We start from the raw sequence: 21210 nt of genomic DNA on the forward strand, positions 1-21210 counted from the left end.
AGTATTTTAGATTAGAAACTGGTCGTGGGTTCGAATCCCAACAATTCCGATATCATCTACCTATGTTATTTAGCCATATCTAGTATTTTGTATTTTAATTATACTTCAGTCAAACTGACATAAATGACAGTTCGTTCTCTGACCAAATGGACACAGGCACACGCTCAGGTTCTTGCACTTGCACTGGCATGGAAGCATCACACAATGGCAGTCATTCTGGCACCGGCTCTGTGCCATGAGGTCAGAAGGAAGAAAAAAAATACCGCAATATTTAGAGAGGAAGCCACATCAGCCGTAGCTGGTTTTCATGCGGGTCCTCTATCCAGATCGAATTGGAATTTGAAAATGTTGTTTTGTTGGATTTTTTTTCTCAGAATCGAACTACCAGCAAAATCAGCCAAACTACATTTATTTTCATACTTTACCTCACATAACAGTCTTGCAAGCAGCCACGCCTTCTTCCTGTCTAATGTGATTCATAGCTAACAAGTTAGTATACTTAACAATTATTCCACAAACGCGCAAATTGTTGAATATGAGATGACCGGCCATGGTCGTTTCATAGCCAACAACAAGCGTGAGTGGAATAATTGCTGTACTTACTATAAACAATCATTTCATTGTTATTAGTAATGTTTGTGTTGTATTGTTTAGTTTAGAATCATCCACTGGCCTATTAATGAGTAAATCAACTGAGAATCACTCACGCGCTGTTCCCATCATGGCTCTGAAGCTCAGATGGTAGAGCAGTAGACCTGTTACCCGAAGTTGTGGGTTTGAAGCCCACCTAAGCCTCTGTTTTGTTTTAGTGGTTATGATTTACAGTTTTCCTTAGTTTAGAATAATCCTCAGGCACATAAATAAGTGAATCAAAAGGGATTCACTCATGCGCTGTTCCCATCATGGCACTGTAGCTCAGATGGTAGAGCAGTGGACCTGTAACCCGAAGGTTGTGGGCTTGAATCCCACATAAGCCCCTATTCTGTTATAGTTTTTAGGATATACAGTTTATTTTAGTTTACAAAAATCCTCAGGCACAAAAATGAGTGAGTCAGCTGGGATTCACTCATGCGCTGTTCCCATCATGGCTCTGTAGCTCAGATGGTAGAGCAGTGGACCTATATAACCGGCCGGAATGATTTGAGTTTTAATCCAACCGAAGCCCCTGTTTTGTTTTATTTGTAAAAAAAAAAAAAAGTGTATCGTAGTATAGAACAGTCCTCAGGTACATAAATGAGTGACTCAACTGGGATTCACTCATGCGCTGTTCCCATCATGGCTCTGTAGCTCAGATGGTAGGGCAGTGAACCTGTAACCCGAAGGTTGTGGGTTTGAATCCCACACGTTGCTTAACACTAAGAAGTACAACCCGCTCTCGTAAACCCTAGATCATTAAAGAAATGGTCGTAGAAGATGTAATCCCCGCTTGCATACAGGCAGTCCTCTGGGGGCTAGAGCCGGTCGATTCTGCGGTAAGTACTACCTGCTGGGAGACCCACCCTACTCAACATTCAGAACTCATGATCAGTCCTGATTTGACTCGTATGGTACTCATGATACCTATAGCTACGAGCAACATATGAAAAATAGGGAGTGGTACCAGACAAGTACATAGTACCGAGTCCGTGCCGACTGTGCCGTTCCTCGGGAGCGATGCAAGTAGACAAGCACCAAGTGGAACGCGCGAAACCCTCCACCCAGCTTGGGATTACGTAAAGTTTTGGAATGATCTAAGAGTTTTACGAAAAACGAGTTGTTACCTGAGTAACAGAAATTATCCACGCAGTCAACAACCAGTATCCCAACCTGGAAGATCAAAGAAAATTAAACCGGCACCATGAGGACTGACTGTTTATTTGTTTTGCTGTAATAACAAATTCTTAAGGACACTTAACGTCGATTTGCAACTTTTACTGAAAGCAAATCCCAGGTTATTTGGTAATTATATGACAGGAGAGTTTTAAACCATCAATTTACCTCTATAAGGCGGGCATTTTCCACAGATCCTGTCTTATCTGTGACCACGCTTGAACTTTGTGACTGTGTCCAAAAACCTTCTGAAAAATAAGAAAAATGTCAATTGTCCACCAAAAATTGCCGTCTTCCAATAATGGTGCAGTACAGTAGCTGAAATGCTGACGATTCTGAGAACCACACGAGTAAATGACACCCTAAACGTTTTTGCTTACGCTTAAAATTCTAATAAGTGAACATTTTGAAATACAATTGACCATAAAAATGAGCGAAATACCAGAAAGATAACGGTTGCAGTTTCGAGTAAAAATACAAACGAAGGTGACAGAGAAATTTGCGGTCATTAGCGTTCAAAGTGTCAGTAAAGTTCCTATAAAATATAATCTAACTGGTGATAATATAAGACAAGAGTTTCTAGTTCAACTCTTAAGTTACCTTTATAATGCGGGCATTCAGTTTTACATTGCCTTTCCTGTCTAATCTGTGGCCACATACTTGAACTTGGTGACTGTTTCCAAAGATCTTCAGAAGAAAATAAAAGAAATGTTTGTTGTCCTTTGAAGTTCAGCTACCACAAATAGAATATAGAGAAGTTCCGACTAGCTGAAATGCTGACGATTCTGAAAACTACACGAGTAGATAACGCCCTGGCCTAAAAGAATAGAAAGAGCGCCGGGTCTTTACCGGCGCTTTCAATAACTTGTAGAGCCCTGTAGTTACTATTTTTAGATTAGTTTTTACCGAGTTTTTGTTTAGACACGTCAAAATTTTCAGAAGTAGTCTTGTTCTATGGCCTCGAATAAGCTTTAAGTTACCTCTTTAATCCGGCTTTCAGTCTTTCATTGCCTTGCTTGTCTTGTAGCCACATACTTGAATTCGGTGGCTGTATCCAAAGAGTCTTCAAAAGTTCTTCTAAAAATAATAAAAAATTAGAAATGTACATTATCTATCAAAGTTTGACGGCTACTACTTAGGAATGGTGCAGTTCAGTAACTGAAATTTTGACGACTCTGAGAACCGCACGAGTAAATGACGCCCTGAAGGGTAAAAAGATTGGGTTTTCGCGGGGGGCTTTAAATTACTGTAAAGACCTAATAACAATTCTGAGATTAGCTTTACCAAATTATTGCACATGTTGAATTCTAACATGAGAAGAATTCAAAATGTGATTGACTGTGTAGGAAAAAGCGAAATAACACTACGACGTTTTTTTGGAATTATCTTGACTCCTGTTCACAGGCTATTATCAAGTAGAACGACAACACATGCATGTACGGTTGCAGTTTAAATACAAAGAACAGAGAGACAGAGCATATTAAAATGATGAGTGTTTCGCGGTCATTAGCTTTTTAAGTGATAGTAAAAATGTTCAGAAATAGTCTTGCTCCTAAGTTACCTCTATAAGGCGGGTACACCTGTATTCAGTTTTTCCTTGCCTTTCCTGTACATGTCTTGTCTGTGGCCACATGTACTTGCACTTGGTGACACTAACCAAAGATCTTCTGAAAAAAACAAGAGAAATATCTATTGTCCATTAAAAATGTTGATTACTTTTTAGGAATGGTGATGAAGTTCAGTAGCCGAAAAGCTGAAGATTCTGAGAATCACACGAGTAAATGACGCCCTAGAGGGTACTATCTAGCCCTTATTAAAATTCTGAGATTAGCTTTACCGAGTTATTGTGTTAAATTCTAAGTAGAGAACATTTCGAAATACAGCTGACTATGTAAGAAAAAATAAGCGTAAACTACACGGCGTTTCAAAGTTATCTTGACTCCATTAATTACTGAAGTGAAAGACAACGGTTTCAGTTTCCACGTACTGAAATGCAAAGAAAAGTGATAGAGTATGTTAAGAATATTAAGAGAGTTTCGCGCGGTCATTAGGTTTTAAAGTGTCAGTAAAAATGTTCAGAAATAGTCTTGTTTTTAAGTCTCAAATAAAACTTCAAGAGTTCTAAATTCAGCTTTTACATGTAAGTTACCTCTACTGATAAGGCGGGCATTCAGTGTTTCATTGCCTTTCCTGTCTTGTCTGTGGCCACATACTTGAACTGCTGTATCCAAAGAGTCTCCAAAGATCTTCTGAAAAAAAAAAAGTGTTTTGTCCACCAAAGTTTGTCGGCTAACGGCTAACACTTAGGAATTATTCAGTTCAGAAGCTGAAATGCTTGCGATTCTTAGAGCCACATGTGCAAATTACGCCGTCAAAGGAACGTTCGCTTACCTGCCAAGCAAAGTTTTGGTTTCATGGTAGTGAACAACTTTTAAGAAGCTTGTTCCTGAAAAGCGGAGTTTTTGCTCAAAGTCAGCAAAACTCGCCGTATCCTTTAAAAGCGGACTCGTTAATTTGAAGTTGGCGGAACATCGGTAAACGTAACGCGAAGTAGATCTAACTTTGTCCAACGGTTTTAGTTGAAGCAAACTGAAAGACGGTTGCCAAATTTAAAATCGCAAGTGGGCTGAGGTGCGCATAAATGAATATAATGGCCTAACTATAAATTGTGAATTATAATAAAACGTGCAAATTTCTCACGTGCAGCAAAGCATTTATTAATAATACGTTATTGCAAAATTCCCACATTGGCGTATGATTCCATACTACTTATTTACATAACAGGTAGTGTTTTTCAAGTGCGGTTACACGGGACGAATTTTATTCCCCATGCGTTGGTTTCTCTGTATACTGGTATGCATTTCCATCTTTTTGCAATAGAAATGCAGAGGCATCTGATAGGTAAATGAATTTTACGGTAAATGCATAAGTGAAAATATTTTTCTAGTTTCACAATTTTTTGACTGTGTAAACTAGTGGGAAAAAATTTAAGAGCTGATATTTTAAACAAAAACTCAATTTTGAAATACTCACAGACTGCTCAAAAGGAAAGAAAAAGATCATTAAATAACTGATATGCTCGCGGGTATCGTTCTTTAAAAAAAAAAGATGTAATTTCATGATGATCATCTGATTATGGAACGTATTTTGCTTCCCCGAATAACTAAAGAACTTACGCTTGCGGCCGAGGTTTTCCCTCGTTATCACGAGACTAGGGGGGGGGGGGGGGGGGTTGGTTGGTTGTTAAATCTACCCACTTTCTGTACCTCTATGCTGGTTTTCCACTGACGCGTATTTCTTTACGCGCGTGAAAAAATTTAGAGACAATGAATGAACGACTTGCGTAAACCTGTACGTACGTCGTTCATACATTGTCTCTAAATTTTTTGACGCACGTCAACGCACGTAAACTCAGAGACTCAAAGGACAGTGCAGAATGCGATGGAGTCGACAATTGAAAGTATGATGTTTTATGTTCGTGTTTATTTGCTTTATTTTACTTTCGGAAAGCCTCAGAAAAGCCTGTTCGCAGACTACTCGTATTCCTTCCCGGGTATTCCTTACGCTAATCTTTGCAACCGTAACACGACACTTCGTTTGAAACAAGATACTTTTGTTTTCCTTGAAAATGCCATAACATGATACTTTTGTACTTTTGTTTGTTTTACGGCGGCATCGATGGTATTTGTTTAATTTAATTAAGTAACGGTTTAAACTGCACGAAAGACGATTCTCAAAAAATAAAGAACAAAACTAATCAAAAGACATCTTTTTCGAAATGTTTTTTAAAACGCAATACAGCTAGGATATTTGTTTCCTGGTTATCAGCAGTTTACGCCGAAAATCCCGGTGCACGTTTTTTCATACCTAATTAATTACGAAAGCGCTGTGAAAGTCTCAAAATCTAATTTAATTAATTTGCGGTTTTCACTTGGTGTCACGGAGTCTGCAGGAATCCTACCGAAAACACGCAATACAAGCGATGTTCATAAGAGTTCCAAAAAATAACGTAGACTAATCTGCGCATGCGTTTCGCGCAAATTACGTTGCCCTAGAAAGAGTAGTACCACAAGGAGAGCAAAGGGTTTACTGAAACAAATATATACCTTTGAGATCTTCATATAAAAGTAACGTAGACATACTCTACATTTTACCTGGGGGGTATGGTCAGGTGCTCCCCACCCCCTTACCCGCTTCACAGGAATAATTAATTAATTGATATTAATTAATTAATTGGTGATAAAAAGTTTCCACCATAGCGCCTTAGAGGTTTAGCAGACGACAACCCACCAAACCATCACAATAGTGCATTCTGCACTAAAAATTACGCGTCTGTGGAAATCCACCTTAACTCGTGCTTCCGTACATTTTTCTCCCGCACGCCGTCCCTTTCTGTAGCAGTTTTTTTCTTAAAAAATAAAACGAAATGTTGCGAATTTTTTCAATTTCTCCCGGTTCCTGCCACCTAAGGAATCCCGTTTCCCGTCCTCTCTTCTTCCCCCGCCTACCACCCCTTCTATCCCGTGCTCCCACCCTCCTGCCCCCCCCCCCACGGGAGAGAAATGACTTGATGATTTTATCACAGTTAGAGACATTGAAACGCAGTTGCAAGGGCGAAGATTGCAAAAACCTGTTCTTATGGTCTTTCTAAGATCGCGGACAAGGCGAGGAATGAGGGTCTTCTTCACCGTGTCCGCCATCTTGGAAAGACCATCGCCGGTAGAGCCTTCACCAGACCATCACCAGGTGTCCGTCTTATGGAGGTGTCCTTCTTGTAGAGGTGTCCGTTAAGAGAGAGTTGACTGTATATCCGAAAAAATTTCACACAAGGTCCTTGTTACTATCCAGTGGAGAGTGTAGCTTGTCTACTGACTTTAACTGGAAAGTGAAGCGATTTAAACAAACAAATTAAAATAGTACATTTGTCATACAAATTTTTATTGAGGTTCAGAATAACACCAGTCTGCAGTCAAAGATACAATTAATTTATTGATTATGAATTGATTACAAAATGTGAATGAAATCGTTTCAGCTACAATTAGTTTACAGATTGCCGAACAAAAACATTCACGTCCTATTTTACTATAAATCAAAAGTGACCCACCTCCGTTCACGCCCCCCAAAAATAATTCTAGATCTTGTTCCTTACATAACGTAAAATTTTAGAAAGAAGCCCTTGGCGAATGTTTGCTCAACGTCCCTTTGAGGTGAGCTTGTATATGGGCAATGGGGTGGGGATGTATTTTCGGATAAGACATTGCGTCTTAAAATGTTCGCGTTTCTACGAGGACATTAAAATGTTCGAATTATTTTGATGCGTACAAGAAGACCTAACACCAACCTCGTTCCCAGGAGAGACTCTGGGAACGAGGTTGTTCGAGCACATGTAACCCAAACAAATCCTACAGTCTATTGCGCATTCTTTGACAAGGTAAAATAAGTGCAAAGCTCTACATAAGGGTTGAATAAATCGTCATATCTTATTTCTAAGAGCTACGACTCAATATAAGCCAATGCCCAATGGGCTTATACTCGAGAGGGCTTGTTTTCGGAAATTTACGGTTAATAATCTCGTACCCAGATGTTTATTCACTTCGAGGTTTGAGAAGATCTGAGTACGAAATTAATTTACGGTAGTAAGACAAAAAATAGATCTAGACTTTTGAGAGCACATAATAATTACACACTTTCATTTAGTTTTTCTATCCAAGGCTCAAAATATCAACTCTCATTAGTAAGTTCTGGATTTGGCTGGTACACCAAAACAATATTCCCTAGTTTAGGTTTATTCTTACAATTGCCTGGTTGACAATGTTTTATTATTGAATTTACCGTAATGATTCGATTACGCGCCCTCCTTTCAATAAGCGCCCCCTTCCGAATAAGCGCCCCCCCCCCCCTTCGAATGTGGTTTTGTCAATAAGCGCCCCTATTCCAATAAGCGCCCCCATTCTAACAAGCGCCCTCATTCATATAAGTGCCCCTATTCTAATAAACGTCCCCTATTGTGGATAACTCCCTAGTGAAGTCATCTACTTACAGTGAAACGAACTCAACCGGGGCCACCCAACGTTTTTTAGCCAATCACAAGACAAGTTTTAAACAAAAGAATTGGAGTTCCTTGGTCAGGGGACCAATCACAGTGAAGGGCAATTTTAACTCTTCGCTTGACTGAATACGATGCGAAGGCACGCTAAAGTGTTGTTTTTACGGCAAAAAATATAATTTTGTTCATTTTATTTACGGTTAAGGCGAAAGTCTGCCGGTAATTTAGAACACTGGACGGAATCAACGTTAATAAGTTTACCGAATGACGGCCGGGAATTTTGAAGACTGAACGGACTCAACGAAAATAGCACGGCCTGCGCCTGGAATGAAGACAAAACGGACTCGACAAAAATTTATTTACCGAATTGACACCGGCTGAAACTGTGAAGACGAAACGACTTTTCCTGACGTTTCCTCAAACCAGTATATATGGAATTTGCCGAAGCGAATCAACACCGGTCAGCAAAGAGATAAACTCAGTGTATTACATTCAGTGATATGTATACAGTGATACAGTGATAAAAAGAACATTGTACCTAATGAACAAATTACAACGGCGAACATTTCAAGCCATAAATATTCATCGCCGGATAAAACTCAACAACACGTGCAGAAACGTGACAGGTTCACGCATACTAGTTAGCGGCTGTAATTTGGTAAATTTATATTTACGTTGAGCCCGTTTAGTGTTCAAAAATGTCGGCCGCAAATTCGAGGAAAACTGACATAAGCTTTCGTCTTCGACATTCCCGGCCGTGTTTTGGAAAATGTGTGGCATATTGTAAGTTTTATAGCCGATCATGCTTCGGTAAATTTTTTATTTACGTTGCGTCCGTTCAGTCTTCAAAACTCCCGGCCGTAATATTCGATCAAGAATTATCCAAGCTTTCGTCTTCGACATTCCAAGCCGTCTTTCGGAAAATATTGAGCTGGCCGTGAATCGGCCGGTAAATTTATTTCGCTACGTTCATCACTTCGTTCAGTCTTTCGAAGTCTTCAAAATTGCTCGCCGTAATTCGGTGATACGCTGAATCCTTTCAGTCTTCAAAAATATTCGCGGCCGTAATTCGGTAAACGTATTTACGTTGATTCCGTCCAGTGTTCCAAATTACTGGCAGACTTTCGCCTTAACCGTAAACGAAATGAACAAAATTATATTTTCGCCGTAAAAACAACACTTCAGCGTGCCTTCGCATCGTATTCAGTCAAGCGAAGAGTTAAAATTGCCCTTCACTGTGATTGGTCCCCTGACCAAGGAACTCCAATTCTTTTGTTTAAAACTTGTCTTGTGATTGGCTAAAAAACGTTGGGTGGCCCCGGTTGAGTTCGTTTCACTGTAAGTAGATAAACGCATGGACATTTACCATACCGTACCAGGAGCCCATCAACTGGAGCCTCCATACGTACTGTACCCTTGAGTCAACCCTTTCCCGTATATTTTTATTTTTAGAAACACATTTCCCGCGAAAACATTGCTCCTGCGGTCAGACCACATGCAGCGCAGCTAGGGCGACGATGTAAAAAAAAAAAAAAAAAAATGGCGGTCAATGTCGTACGCACATTCCCTGTCTGTTTTCCTTTATAATTTTATCTACTTTCCTGATTTTACAGCCGAGAGAGCCTGGTTTACTCGTGAATGAATAACGGTTAAAAGTTAATTAATAAACCACTTTTTTGTCCTTGAAAATGAAGTCAGTTTAGTCATGACGTTGATCGGAAATGTGTTTTTGCTTCAGTTGCTTGTTTGAATCTTTCCGATTTCTGGTTTGCACGGACTTATTACATGCAGTGTTAGACGTAGACAGTACTGTGAGATTTGACGCTGGATTTGTAAGATCTATTCCCGAACGAAAGCAGAAATAATTTAATATGGCCGAGCTGTAGCGACAGTAGCGAACGCGTGTTCTTTGATACGGCGACAAAGTTTCACTATAAACGTGATGACTTCGATGCAAATTTTGACTATCCGTATGCTCCAAGATCCAGCCAATATAAGATCATCATGCTTCGAATAAAACCTCAGGAAAATGATATGTGTTTGTTTCTTCTAAAGTCCAGCAACTGGAATTATGGCAGAGATCGTCGAGTCGATGTTGCAGAGGTGAGATATTGCGCATCTTACAATTTTAAAATTGTACGCGTACAGGCCAATGGCCTGAATGTTACATCTTTCTTCGGTTAGAGACCGTGTGATCCGCTTATTTCAATCCCCGTACATTTATTTCGCTTTGTATGTTTCCAAAGAGAACTCTATGCCTGTACTATCTGGAGAATTCTAAAGCCGAACGGGTCGTTTAGCCGGAACGGCTGTTTAGATTCTAATGTTTGTCTAGTGCCTTCGCCACGAAGGACCAAACCTGTCAACCCTAAGCGTTCACAAGCTAGCGCTTGTCTGAATTGTTGTCACTCAGAGTTTTGAATGCCTTGTAGAATTTGATTTGCAATGTGTTGGTACAGGCCAAAGTGCGTACCTTGTTTATAAATTTATACCATTGTTACGTTCGTTTGGTGTGAATGTTTACAACCCAGTAAAATTTATTGTTCGCAACAACGATTAGAAATAGAATCGATCAAGCTTTTATCAAGCTGCCTTCTTATCAGAAGAATTACACGACAAATAATATTGACCGATCTGTTACGGCTACACATCATCTTTTCAAAATATATTCGTAATTTCGCAGTTGCGGGATCGGTCTCGGCGCTTTTCGATTCGAATAATTGCTCTTACTTTTTTGACAGACCCGTACAAAATTCCGCAGTTTTTTTTAGTCATAGCATTACTTGATGTCATCCTTTGAAGAAATACTGAATTCAGACGACGAAAAGGAACATCATTCTGCAGTCTTCCGTTCTTATTTCGCCATTGTTTTAGATATCACAGCTTGCGTAGCCACAGCGGAATGCAACAAATGATTGACAGAGGTGCGAAATCTCCCGCGAGAGACCCCGGGAGATTAGTTCTAAAAATAAATTAATACGGGAAAGGGTTGACTCCAAGGGTTAGTATGGGAGAGGAAGGCTCCAGTTGATGGGCTCCTGACCGTACATGTATATAATTACTGCTAAAATGAAGTAGCTGAACTTGCAACAATATGCTGCTGTTACAGTTTCTGTTATTGTTAGTCATCTTAATATTTATTAAAGTTTTGTTTTGAACATTTGGTTATTTCTCGAAAAATTAAATTAGCGCCCTGTCCCGAATTAGCGCCCTGTCTCGATTACGCGCCCTCCCTTGAGGTGCAAAAATTAAATAAGCGCCCCGGGCGCTAAATTGAATCATTACGGTAAGTGTTAAAACGAACTCGAGTTTGTCTTATATAATTTGTAGACTCACTGAGCCAGATTAGATGAAAATTGAGTTACAATTTAAGTGGATATCATAAACATTTTTTTTTTTTAATAATTATTGTCCCTAGGTTAACATACGTTACGTTGCATGGTAACCACGCTGACCACAAAGCAAAGATCGTAGGCTCAACTGAACCTGAAAAAATGCATGCTAAGATAACAAGTAGCCGCTACTGCCTCGTCCCCAGTCGTTCGCGATCGTTGGGAGAAATGCTAACTAGTTAATTATTGAGGAAAGCGGGGGCAAAGGGTCCCATCACCCACCGCTCGCACTCGCTCCCAATCCTCCCACACGCGACTCTCTTTTAGAATACGCGCTCATTCGGCCTTGAAAAAGCCTGTGGAGGAGGCAGTACCCACTAAGTCTCAGGAAGCTCTATTTCCATTTGTCCGTTAGAAGAATCTGCCGCAATTGTTATTGAGGAAGGGAAGTTCCCGTTGTCTATTGTTTCAAGAGCCGATGACATTTACCGTTCCGAGAGGAAGTAGATACTTTTGGACGTAAAATACAGATATAAACGCATTGTACTAATAACAATGCACACTGAATACTTCATAAATATTCCACCTATTGAACATTCTACTAGACTACCATCATGTGCAAATTGTAAAACCTAGTAGCTTGAATTGATTCTGCCTGAGATAACAGTCTTTCGTCGCGCTCTCGTGTATTTGGTTCCCCACATAAGTCCGAGATCTGAGCCAAGGCGATCCGCATTGTTTTTATTGACTAGTTTTTACTCTCACGCGAAACTTTAAAACCAAGCAACGACCAACTAAAGACACTACAGCTACGCTGCAGCTCAGAATTAGACGAAAAAAAAGCACGCGCGATTTTGACGCCATGTTTACGCAAAGTGACATGTATGTCCCTACGCGTTTTATTTCACGCGTCATCTTTTGTTATTCAAATAAAATAGTTTCTTTAGTGATACATTATTAATGCAGAACAAAAGACAGACCGGGCTCATCCAACAAAAACAAGAATACATACACAACTAGAATTAAACTGTGGCACTCAAAATCAAATCAAATCATGGCGAATAATAGCCCGACCCAATTTTTTTAACAAGCGCTTCTGAACCGAGATCGCAATCGATGTTTTTGAGCCCGCGAGGAATCAAAATACGCAAGTGAAGAGAGACGTTAACTACAGGCTAGAATTAATTTTTACATGTAGTATCGCACTCCATTCTTGTCAACAGCTACTTTTTTCTTCGGTTTAACAAGGCGTTGCTGGACTTGCCGACATCTTTAAGCCTGGCAACCTTGTCAGGTTCGAATCTCATAGAAGCTAAGGCGTTGGTCATCTCATCCTGTAAAAAAGGCAGTACAAAAGTTATTCACTTGTCATTAACCGAACACAAAGGCCACACTGGAAGAATATCTTTTATTCCGTTCGCTATCTTTAGTTAGGTCGTCACGTAATCTTCCTGGAGTAAAGCGTTACTGCGTGACATCTCTGACCTTTCGCAATGCTGTGCGCAGCTAGATAGTCTCTTTTAATCAATTTAATACTTACTTATTTATTAAATTTTTCTTTCTATATATATTACGATTTATTTTCTCGACATTTTAGCATATGCTTTGCTAGAGGCCTTGTCAGCCCCCGTCAGCTGCGAGAGTAAATAAATGTTATTGATTGATTGATTGATCTCAAATAACGTTACTGCGTGACATCTCAAATAACGATAGAGATAATGAACCCCTACCTTGACATCCTGCCAGTTTTCCTCTTCCTCTCTCAGCACGGCTGCTGTGTGCAGTGGCGTTGATGGAACCTCGGTGTAGGCCTGAGAAAGAAAAGAAAGGGTTAGTAATAGCTACTACTTTTCTACAAAGTCAATGGCTTAAACTACACAGACCTAAGGAATTGTCACAAGTTTCGTAATAACAACAATTTACATGCGCAAACATTTCTAGTCACCTTACTTGTCACTTACGCTTCTGACTTTCTCTACATATTCGATATTGATCAAATGATACTTTCTCCTTGTAAGGTCACGGTTATGTTTCTTGGAAACTAAGCTTTTCACAAGTTGTTTTCATTACCTTAACTGTTTTGTATCTCTTGAAATAATTTTTCGTTGTACCTTCGACTATTTTAATATGTAATCGTGCTTTCGTTCCCGAAGCAGACGAAAGAGACGATTTCTCTATTAACTTTTTTCACACACTTCTTCCCTTTGACAAAACGCATCCTTGCAGAATGCGGGAAGTTTGTCCCAATTAAACCTAGTTACATGGCCTAGCTCACACCAGTCTCATCAAGAGCGGTGGTAGAGCGTCCGACTGGTCTGCAGAAGGGCATAGGATCGACTCCTGTTAGAAGAACTGGGAAATCTTTTATTTATACTTCTTAGCTATACATGGACTATAGTCGTGATAATGTTAAATGAGGCTAACGGAAATTTAGGCAAGGTAAAACTCGAGACAATATTTGCCGGCAGCGATTGCTTTCCTAAACTTGGGGCGGTCTCAAGTTTATCATGGGCTTCAGTTAATTTACAGCTTTTCCATAGAGGCAAGCTATTTTATTTGCTTTGCCTTTTGAGCAAGTACTGCCAATCGCTTTCTCGTTCCCACCTTCCCTTCCCTCTAGGTAAGTGATCGGTAAGTATCTAGTTTTGCCTTCCACTGAGTTTTTCACTCTCAGTGTGACGGTGCCTGGTGGTTGCCACTCACAGATGTTGTCATGGTTACCCTGATTCGCGCTTGCTGGCAGCTCCCACATAGACTCAGTCACCATCCCCACACTCATCTATTGATGATGACTTTAAGTATAAGTCAAAATACCTTAATCCAAGGGTTATTCATCACTTGCTCCACAGTAAATCTGTTTTGTGGGTCTGTTCTCAAGAGACCTCTGATTAGATCTTTGGCTGGCAATGAAATAAGGTAACGTATCAGTAAAAAATTAACAAGACACCATTTCCTTTGTTGGTTGTCAAGCGTAATAAACTCCGCTTCTTTACTTTCGAGGTAGCGAGATGTAAATATCAAACACGAGAAACAGTGTTTTATCAGGATATCCAAACACCAAAGGGAGTTGAAAATACGACGTACAGCAGGGTATTTTTGAGGAAATTCGAGGTGTTTGGATAGCCGATGAAACACTGTCTCGAGTGTTGTATGTTCTCAATCGAAACAAAAACTAGGGAGTAAACGGAGAAATAAAATCGTAAAAATCTATGCTTATTAAGACCGGGTATCCAAACCTCCTTCACGGTTATGATTTTCTTTGTTTTAACTTGTTAAATTATTAATGAGTTTGAGAAAATTTGCAGAACAATGACCATAAGCTTGCTTGCGCTGGCAGGCTAGACGGAGTTTGCAGAACCCAACCAACGTGTATGAGGAAGAAAACCCCTCTGAAAAGGTCTGGGGCGAGTGTCAAGACGGAGACAGCTCACGTTATTTTATAGTTTGGGTAAAAAGAAATGTTATTCCGAGATTTGCCACATACAGAAATTGCTTCTTCCCTGATAGTCTGACAGCTCATGATAAAGGCAGACAGTGTTTGGAATACCTTGTGAAGACACTCTACTCCACTCTGGGTTGGGAAAGTCGTACTGGCCTTGTCTTATTCTCTTCCGCATCCCAGGAGAAATGGCTGCACCATGATTACTGTAGAAAGGTGGAAAGCCACACAACCTGCAAAACCAAAAGAGAAAGCACTCAAAAAAACTTGAAATTTTAATTCTCCTTACTGTGACTATACATTTGTAATTGTTTGAATGTTAGTTTAGAGAAATTAATGGTATATCAAGGAAATGCTCCCCTGTTTCATTATTTTTTCCATTTGCATCACTCTTCAGCAGGGATGGCACAATGGTGAGAGCACTCGCCTCCTACCAATGTGGCCCAGGTTCGATTCCCGGACCTGGCGTCATACACCCTGTATGTGAGTTGTTGGTTCTCTGAGGGTTTTTCTCTGGGTTCTCCAGTTTTCTCCCTCCACAAAAACCAATACTACTTAATTCCAATTCGATCTGGAATCAGTGGAATCGGAAGAGCCATTATGTGGAAGATGCTACTGTAAATTCCCATTAATTTTATTTATTATTTTTTTATTTAATTTTCTGCGGTCAACTTATATACGTAAGGAATTAGCGCTGTAGAGTTTAAAAAATGTTAATTATTGCAAATAAAAGTTGGGCTTTGCTTGCAAACAAGTAAAAGACTTGAATGTTTGATTTAATAATAAATTAAAAATTATAATTAGATACAACATTTTTTAATTTTATATGTACTTGGAAATGTTAAGTGACAGTTCATAATCAGCAAACCTTTTACTTTTAATTAAAATTAATTTCAATGGATAACTATTACAGAATATGATAAGCATCTCTGGAAGGCAGATCTATCTCTTTAGGAATCAGGCCTTTGGCTGAGAAAATAAATTAGGCCTGCAGTGGGCTTTTTTCAGTATCCACACTGAAGCAATGCATGTGACAACTTAAAGTAAATCTAAAATTCAATATACATTTGGAAACAAAAAAGTGAAGACAATTCTACTCACAAAATATACATTATGACTCCTAAAGACCACAAGTCGCACATCTTGTCGTAACTCTCTGGACCCAAAACTTCAGGTGCTGAATGTAAAATTAAACCAAAATAAGTACGGCCTAATGTTTTTGTGATGAATAACATCTAGAAAGGATAGCATCCTCTTACAACCCAGAGACAAGACACTAAATACTTTCTTGGTGCCTCTCTCCACCCAGGTGTATAAATGGGTACCGGCGAATTCAATGCTGGGGAGTAGCCCTGTGATGGACTAGCTTCCCACCTAGAGGGAGTAGAAATACTCCTATTCACTTCGTGCTACTGAAACCGTGATAAAATGTGACCTCTCACGCGAAAACGTTCCTTACGGAATCTGTGTGTTCGGCGAAACGCGCGGCAAGCGAACGGATAAGAAACGGCTCGATGAGCCGTTCTACACGGATACCGAGAACAGCTACACGGATGTAAATTTTTGTTACACGGATGAAGTTAAACGGCTACACGGATGTAAATTTTTGTTACACGGATGAAGTTGAACGGCTACACGGACGTAAATTTTCTTCGAACGGATGAAGTCGAACGGCTGCACGGATGTAAATTTTCTTTATACGGATGAAGTCGAACGGCTACACGGATGTAAATTTTCTTTACACGGATGATGTTGAACGGCCTGACGTTTAACTGTCCCGCGCTGCTAAATCATTTCAAAGTCAAAGCATCCTTGGAAGCATATTTTTTCTCTAAGTTTTTCTTTTTTATGCTTCTATGCGCGTCACAAAATTTAGTAAAAGAAGGCTGCCATCGTTTTACTGTACCGCGCTGCGAAATCGTTTCAAAGTCAAAGCATCCAGGCATATTTTTTCTCTTAGTTTTTCGTTTTTATGCTTCTACGCGCGTCACAAAATTAACTAAAAGAAGTCCGCCATTGTTTAACTGTCCTGCGCTGCGAAATCATTTCAAAGTCAAAGCATTCAAGCAAATTTTTTCTCTAAGTTTTTCGTTTTTATGCTTCTACGCGTGTCGTTGAATTGAACTTAGTTTTTAGTCTTAGATAAAATTTTTATCGATGATCGAATGTGATAAAAGCGAAGTTTTTTCAAGAGCAGAAAAGAAAACCCGTGTCTGTATAAAACAAGGTGTTTGTAAACAACACATTCATTCTACTAAGGTGCAGTTTTTAGCTCATGCCATTTGAACGTCTGTCAACGTTTTTGTATGTGTAACATGTAGCTTGAGCCGCTTCAAGGGCTTTTGCTGCTCGAGCGGCTAAAAGTTTTCTTTGCATGGAACGGTTGAACGGCTAGTAAATTTCTTCATACGGAACGGCTACACGGCTCGAACGGCTAGTAAATTTCTTCACACGGAACGACTACATGGCTCGAACGGTGAGTAAATTTGTTCACACGGAACAGTCACACGGCTCGAACGGCAAGTAAATTTCTTCACACGGAACGGCCACACGGCTCGAACGGCTAGTCAATTTCTTCACACGGAACGGCCACACGGCTCGAACGGCTAGTCAATTTCTTCACACGGAACAGTCACACGGCTCGAACGGCTGACAATTTTTTTACACGGAACGGCCACACGGCTCAAACGGCCCTTAATTTATGTTACACGGATAGCTTAGACGGCTCAAACGGCATCTCTTTCCGTGCACACGGCTACTGAACGGCAAACGCGCGGCTATCCGTGTCAAAACGGCAAGTCCTAAGGAACGTTTTCGCGTGAGAGGTCACAAATGAGTTCTGGCCTGATGGGTCACTAGGCTTGTACACAAAATTTACCTTTAGCTTAAAAATTACCGGTAGACACATTAACTTGAATACAATAGGTACAGCAGTGCAGGGGCAGATCCAGGATTTTTCTTTGGAGGGGTGCACCTCTAAGGAATGGCGTAACTGATCTTTTGCAGAATACCAGTTGTATTAGAAAGCCACAGGTCATCCTGGGGAGAGGGGGTGCACACCCCCTGCAACCTCCCTTAGATCCGCCCCCTGCAGTGGAACGCGAACATCTCTAAATCGAGTATGGGAAATGAAAATTGGTTTTAGAACTGAGGGTTTGAGAAATCGAGGGGTAGTCATGTACATTGTAAAATTGCTGTGTTTGACATCACAAAGTAAAGCAAATCCAGAATAATCATCTCTTGGTTTGAGTTTTCAGGAGTATTGTGAACTATTATCAGCTAATCATGCCTCTACCTTGTGTGGTATAAAAGATGTAGCATCGTTTCAAAGCAAAAAATAATAACTAGCCCTTTATAGTCAAGAGTACATTGTACACCATACAATGTACAAGAGTAAACAGGGCAGATCTAGGGGGAGGGTGAATGGAGTGCACCCCTGCCAGCGGCTTTCTAATAAAACTGGCAGTATGCAAAAAAGTCAGTTATGCCATTCCTTAGTGGCGCACCCCCTTCCAAGAAAAATCCTGGACAAACTCCTGGTGAAGTAAGTGCGAAGTATGAAGTAAGGTTTTTCAAAGGAGGCAGGGGAGGGCGGCGTGTTTTTTGGAATATATGTTTCTTAAATAAAAAACAACCTTCAGCATAAGAAAAGCGGATGAACTGGTTCACACACTGAGCATTCCACAGAGACACTACAGCTGTTGTACACTAGACCTGCAGCTGCCTTAGCCATGGTATGTTTTAAGCTGGAGAATACGTACCAACATAATAAGGAGTGTAACAAGGTGTCTTGAGATCCAAACCAGTCGTGGTCTCTTTAGCAAATCCAAAATCTGTCAGCTTCAGAGGTGCATTTTCTGAACGGTCAGCATACAACAGATTTTCAGGCTGAAATAAAAAGAAATACAGTAAATTATTTTTGTCCATTTAAATTGAAATTTTAGCATCAAAATAGTTTTGGAAAAATCTGCACTTGGAAAGCATGCAATTGTATGCCCCCCTATTATGTGGCTTGACAAAACATCCCTTTAACTTTTGAAACTTTTTGTCTTAGGGATACTTAGGTGGTACCACTACACTGGCAGCAGCACAATAAAATATAGTTTGGAAGTATACCTGCTTCACAAGATAAACTAAGATTATTAAGACCTTTTGAAGCCTTCCAGCGTGCAAAGAAGTGCATGTCTGATAGCCTGGGGTTAGTGGATTTTATCCTTCACTTGCCCTTTTCCTCAGTGTTTGAGGAAAAGTTTTGAAGAAATCAATCACACTTATATGCATGCGATTTGGATAATTTTGAGCTAGTTGAAATGACGTCATTTCAACTAGCTCAAAATTATCCAAATCGCTAGTTCATCCTGGCTTCAGCTTGCTCAAAAGGCAAGCTGGAAAGTTGAATTTCTTTGCACCCTGCCTTCTCTAATTATTAAACCCATTTCATTAAAACCTGTATGGCTTTCTTCTGAATAAGATGAGTTTTATGAAAAGTACTTATCAATACCTTTTAAAAGGAGTAGATATACATTCAGTTTATAGTTTTAATTTACCAAAAACAACTATGTGCCTTAGCAGCTTGTTAGGAAAACCAGCCAAAGTCCTACTTTAGTCGTAAGGGTAAGTGTGCTGGACTCAGAGCTAGTGGTCTGGGTTCAAGCCCTGGTCGGGGCAATGCATTGTGTCCTTGTGCAAAACACTTTACTCTCACAGTGCCTCCCTCCACTCAGGTGTATAAATGGGCACCAGCAAATTCAATTCTGGGGAACAAATCCTATGATGGACAAGCATCCCATCAGGGGGGAGTAGAAATAACTGGGACAAGTATGGCCTGATGATACATTACAATGTACATGTACATCTTAGCGCCAACCCACTCACCAGCAATCAGGCTCTTAACATTATGTACATGTATGTAGTTTTCAAAAACCCAGGTGTACATGTACTTAACTTAGTTGATATTGTACGTGACATACAATTTCAAATGTCCAAAATTTTTTGGTTAATGTACCTTCAAGTCCCGGTGTGCAATATTCAGAGAGTGAAGATGAGCTGTTGCTATGGTAATCTGACGCACAACAGCAGCAGCCTCTGAAAACAAAATCACAAAAAAAATGTTTATGTTACATGTAAGTACAAATACTTCTAGTGTCTTTAGGATTACAGTTTGTATTGAACAAGTAATTGGCCAGGGGGAGTTTAACACTCCACTCCAAACCAAAAACCTCTGTTAAACAGCTACTTGTAGAGATTTAATGCACTTTGCTGAATGCTAGAAGCTGCTATAGCTATCTCATATCCAACAAGCACAAGTGGGATAACTGTTTTATTAAAAACACCCAAAGAATTGCAATATTTTGAGCTCCCTGGCTGTTCTCGTTTACTCATGCACCCTGGCTATTCTTGTCAATGCATGCACCTACATGTACCATATTAATTTTGTGGTCCATGGTATATGAACTCATGTACCATTGCCCGTTTAATTTACCTGAATAAAAACTCAAAAACTGCAATATAGCATTGCTAGTTTTCAATAATTAAAATTTATTATACTGATCACTCACAAATATACACCTACCTCTTTCAGTAAAAGGAGAATCACCTCTCTGTTGAATTCGTTCAAATAGCTCACCTCCAGTCATGCTTTAAAAGGCAAACAAACCCTGACGTTAACACTTCTGAAACAAGTCAGGCTCTACATGCATTATGGTCTTGGTTATCTGCCACAGCCCTCCTGTCTGAGGAAGCTTTTTCAAGCATTTATATTTTCAGAAAAAGTTGTCCCAGCTGGTAAGTCAAAGTTGACCCCTGTGAATATTTATAATGCCTTGAAAACATTCAAATCCTCAATTTTCCTTTTTCCTTTGAGTTTCTTTTGTTCCTATAGTCACTAGGGCTTGCTGAGTTATAATGACCCAGAAAGGAACATCATGCATTGCGCTTGTTAATCGGCACTCGCCATATTTTACAACGGTGACGAGAAATCTGTTTTCACTCTGGCTAAAGTTACTTTAATTTATAAAGTTTTTTTGCAACGAAATACAAAATGTACACAAAGTCATGAAACAAAAAGCTAGCTTAATAGTGTTTCTGGTACCTGAGAACATAGAACGTGTCTTATGGGGCCTTACAAGCTGTTGAAGTACAGTTGAACCTCTCTAATACTGACACCAAAGGGACAGAGCAAAGTGTCTGTACTAGAAGTCACCACCAAGATGCCACTTTTGACTTCATTGACAGCTTAAAATATTTAGTAACTCGAAATGGTCTGCAACGTAATGCTGCAGGTGCAGTACAAAAACATGAAATTGCATAATTTACGAACATTCAAGACAAAATATCATCACCTGATCACCACAGTGTCCGTAGTAAGGAGGTTAAGTTTATATGAATTTGTTCCCTGGGGCTGAGATTTAGTGTCCATTACAAAGTCCATATTAGGGAAGGTCCATATTATAGAGGTTTTTTCTAAAGAAATATATGAGAGTTTTATTGGGACATCGGAAATTGTCCATAATAGAGAGGTGGCTGTATTAGAGAGGTGTCCGCACCGATAGGTTCAACTGTTTTTCTGTGACACAACTCACCAT

General features: G+C 39.8%; 1 protein-coding gene and 3 long non-coding RNA genes across 4 annotated transcripts; 1 reads left to right on the plus strand and 3 right to left on the minus strand.

Moving 5' to 3' along the window:
• Positions 1-1228: 1228 nt before the first annotated feature.
• Positions 1229-2444, minus strand: LOC144653945 (uncharacterized). The gene is made up of 3 exons (XR_013570852.1): positions 2410-2444; positions 1978-2057; positions 1229-1806 (listed from the first exon to the last, which is right to left on the minus strand). It is a non-coding gene; the product is annotated as an uncharacterized LOC144653945 (long non-coding RNA).
• A 4334-nt stretch (positions 2445-6778) lies between these two features.
• On the minus strand, positions 6779-9231 carry LOC144653934 (uncharacterized). The gene is made up of 2 exons (XR_013570845.1): positions 9193-9231; positions 6779-7844 (listed from the first exon to the last, which is right to left on the minus strand). It is a non-coding gene; the product is annotated as an uncharacterized LOC144653934 (long non-coding RNA).
• A 3-nt stretch (positions 9232-9234) lies between these two features.
• LOC144653940 (uncharacterized) lies at positions 9235-9888 on the plus strand. The gene is made up of 2 exons (XR_013570851.1): positions 9235-9552; positions 9594-9888. It is a non-coding gene; the product is annotated as an uncharacterized LOC144653940 (long non-coding RNA).
• A 1014-nt stretch (positions 9889-10902) lies between these two features.
• On the minus strand, positions 10903-20285 carry LOC144653905 (MAP kinase-activated protein kinase 2-like). Its single transcript, XM_078514044.1, has 8 exons — positions 20199-20285; positions 19632-19711; positions 18388-18514; positions 15728-15803; positions 14735-14859; positions 14002-14087; positions 12918-12998; positions 10903-12521 (listed from the first exon to the last, which is right to left on the minus strand). Exons 1-8 carry the CDS (start codon positions 20260-20262, stop codon positions 12411-12413), a joined length of 750 nt encoding a protein of 249 aa, XP_078370170.1. The 5' UTR covers positions 20263-20285; the 3' UTR covers positions 10903-12410.
• Between the last annotated feature and the right edge of the window lie 925 nt (positions 20286-21210).

Source organism: Oculina patagonica, chromosome 5 (assembly GCF_052425735.1).
Source record: "Oculina patagonica isolate OP01 chromosome 5, crgOcupat, whole genome shotgun sequence".
NCBI lineage: Eukaryota > Metazoa > Cnidaria > Anthozoa > Scleractinia > Oculinidae > Oculina > Oculina patagonica.

Coding starts and splice junctions, on each gene's coding strand:
- LOC144653905 (XM_078514044.1), bottom strand. CDS start 20,262: ATGACTGGAGGTGAGCTATTTGAACGAATTCAACAGAGAGGTGATTCT. Junction 15,804..18,387: donor TTACACTCCTTATTATGTTG/GTACGTATTCTC, acceptor TTTTACATTCAG/CACCTGAAGTTTTGGGTCCA. Junction 12,999..14,001: donor TGAATAACCCTTGGATTAAG/GTATTTTGACTT, acceptor TTTCTTTCTCAG/GCCTACACCGAGGTTCCATC.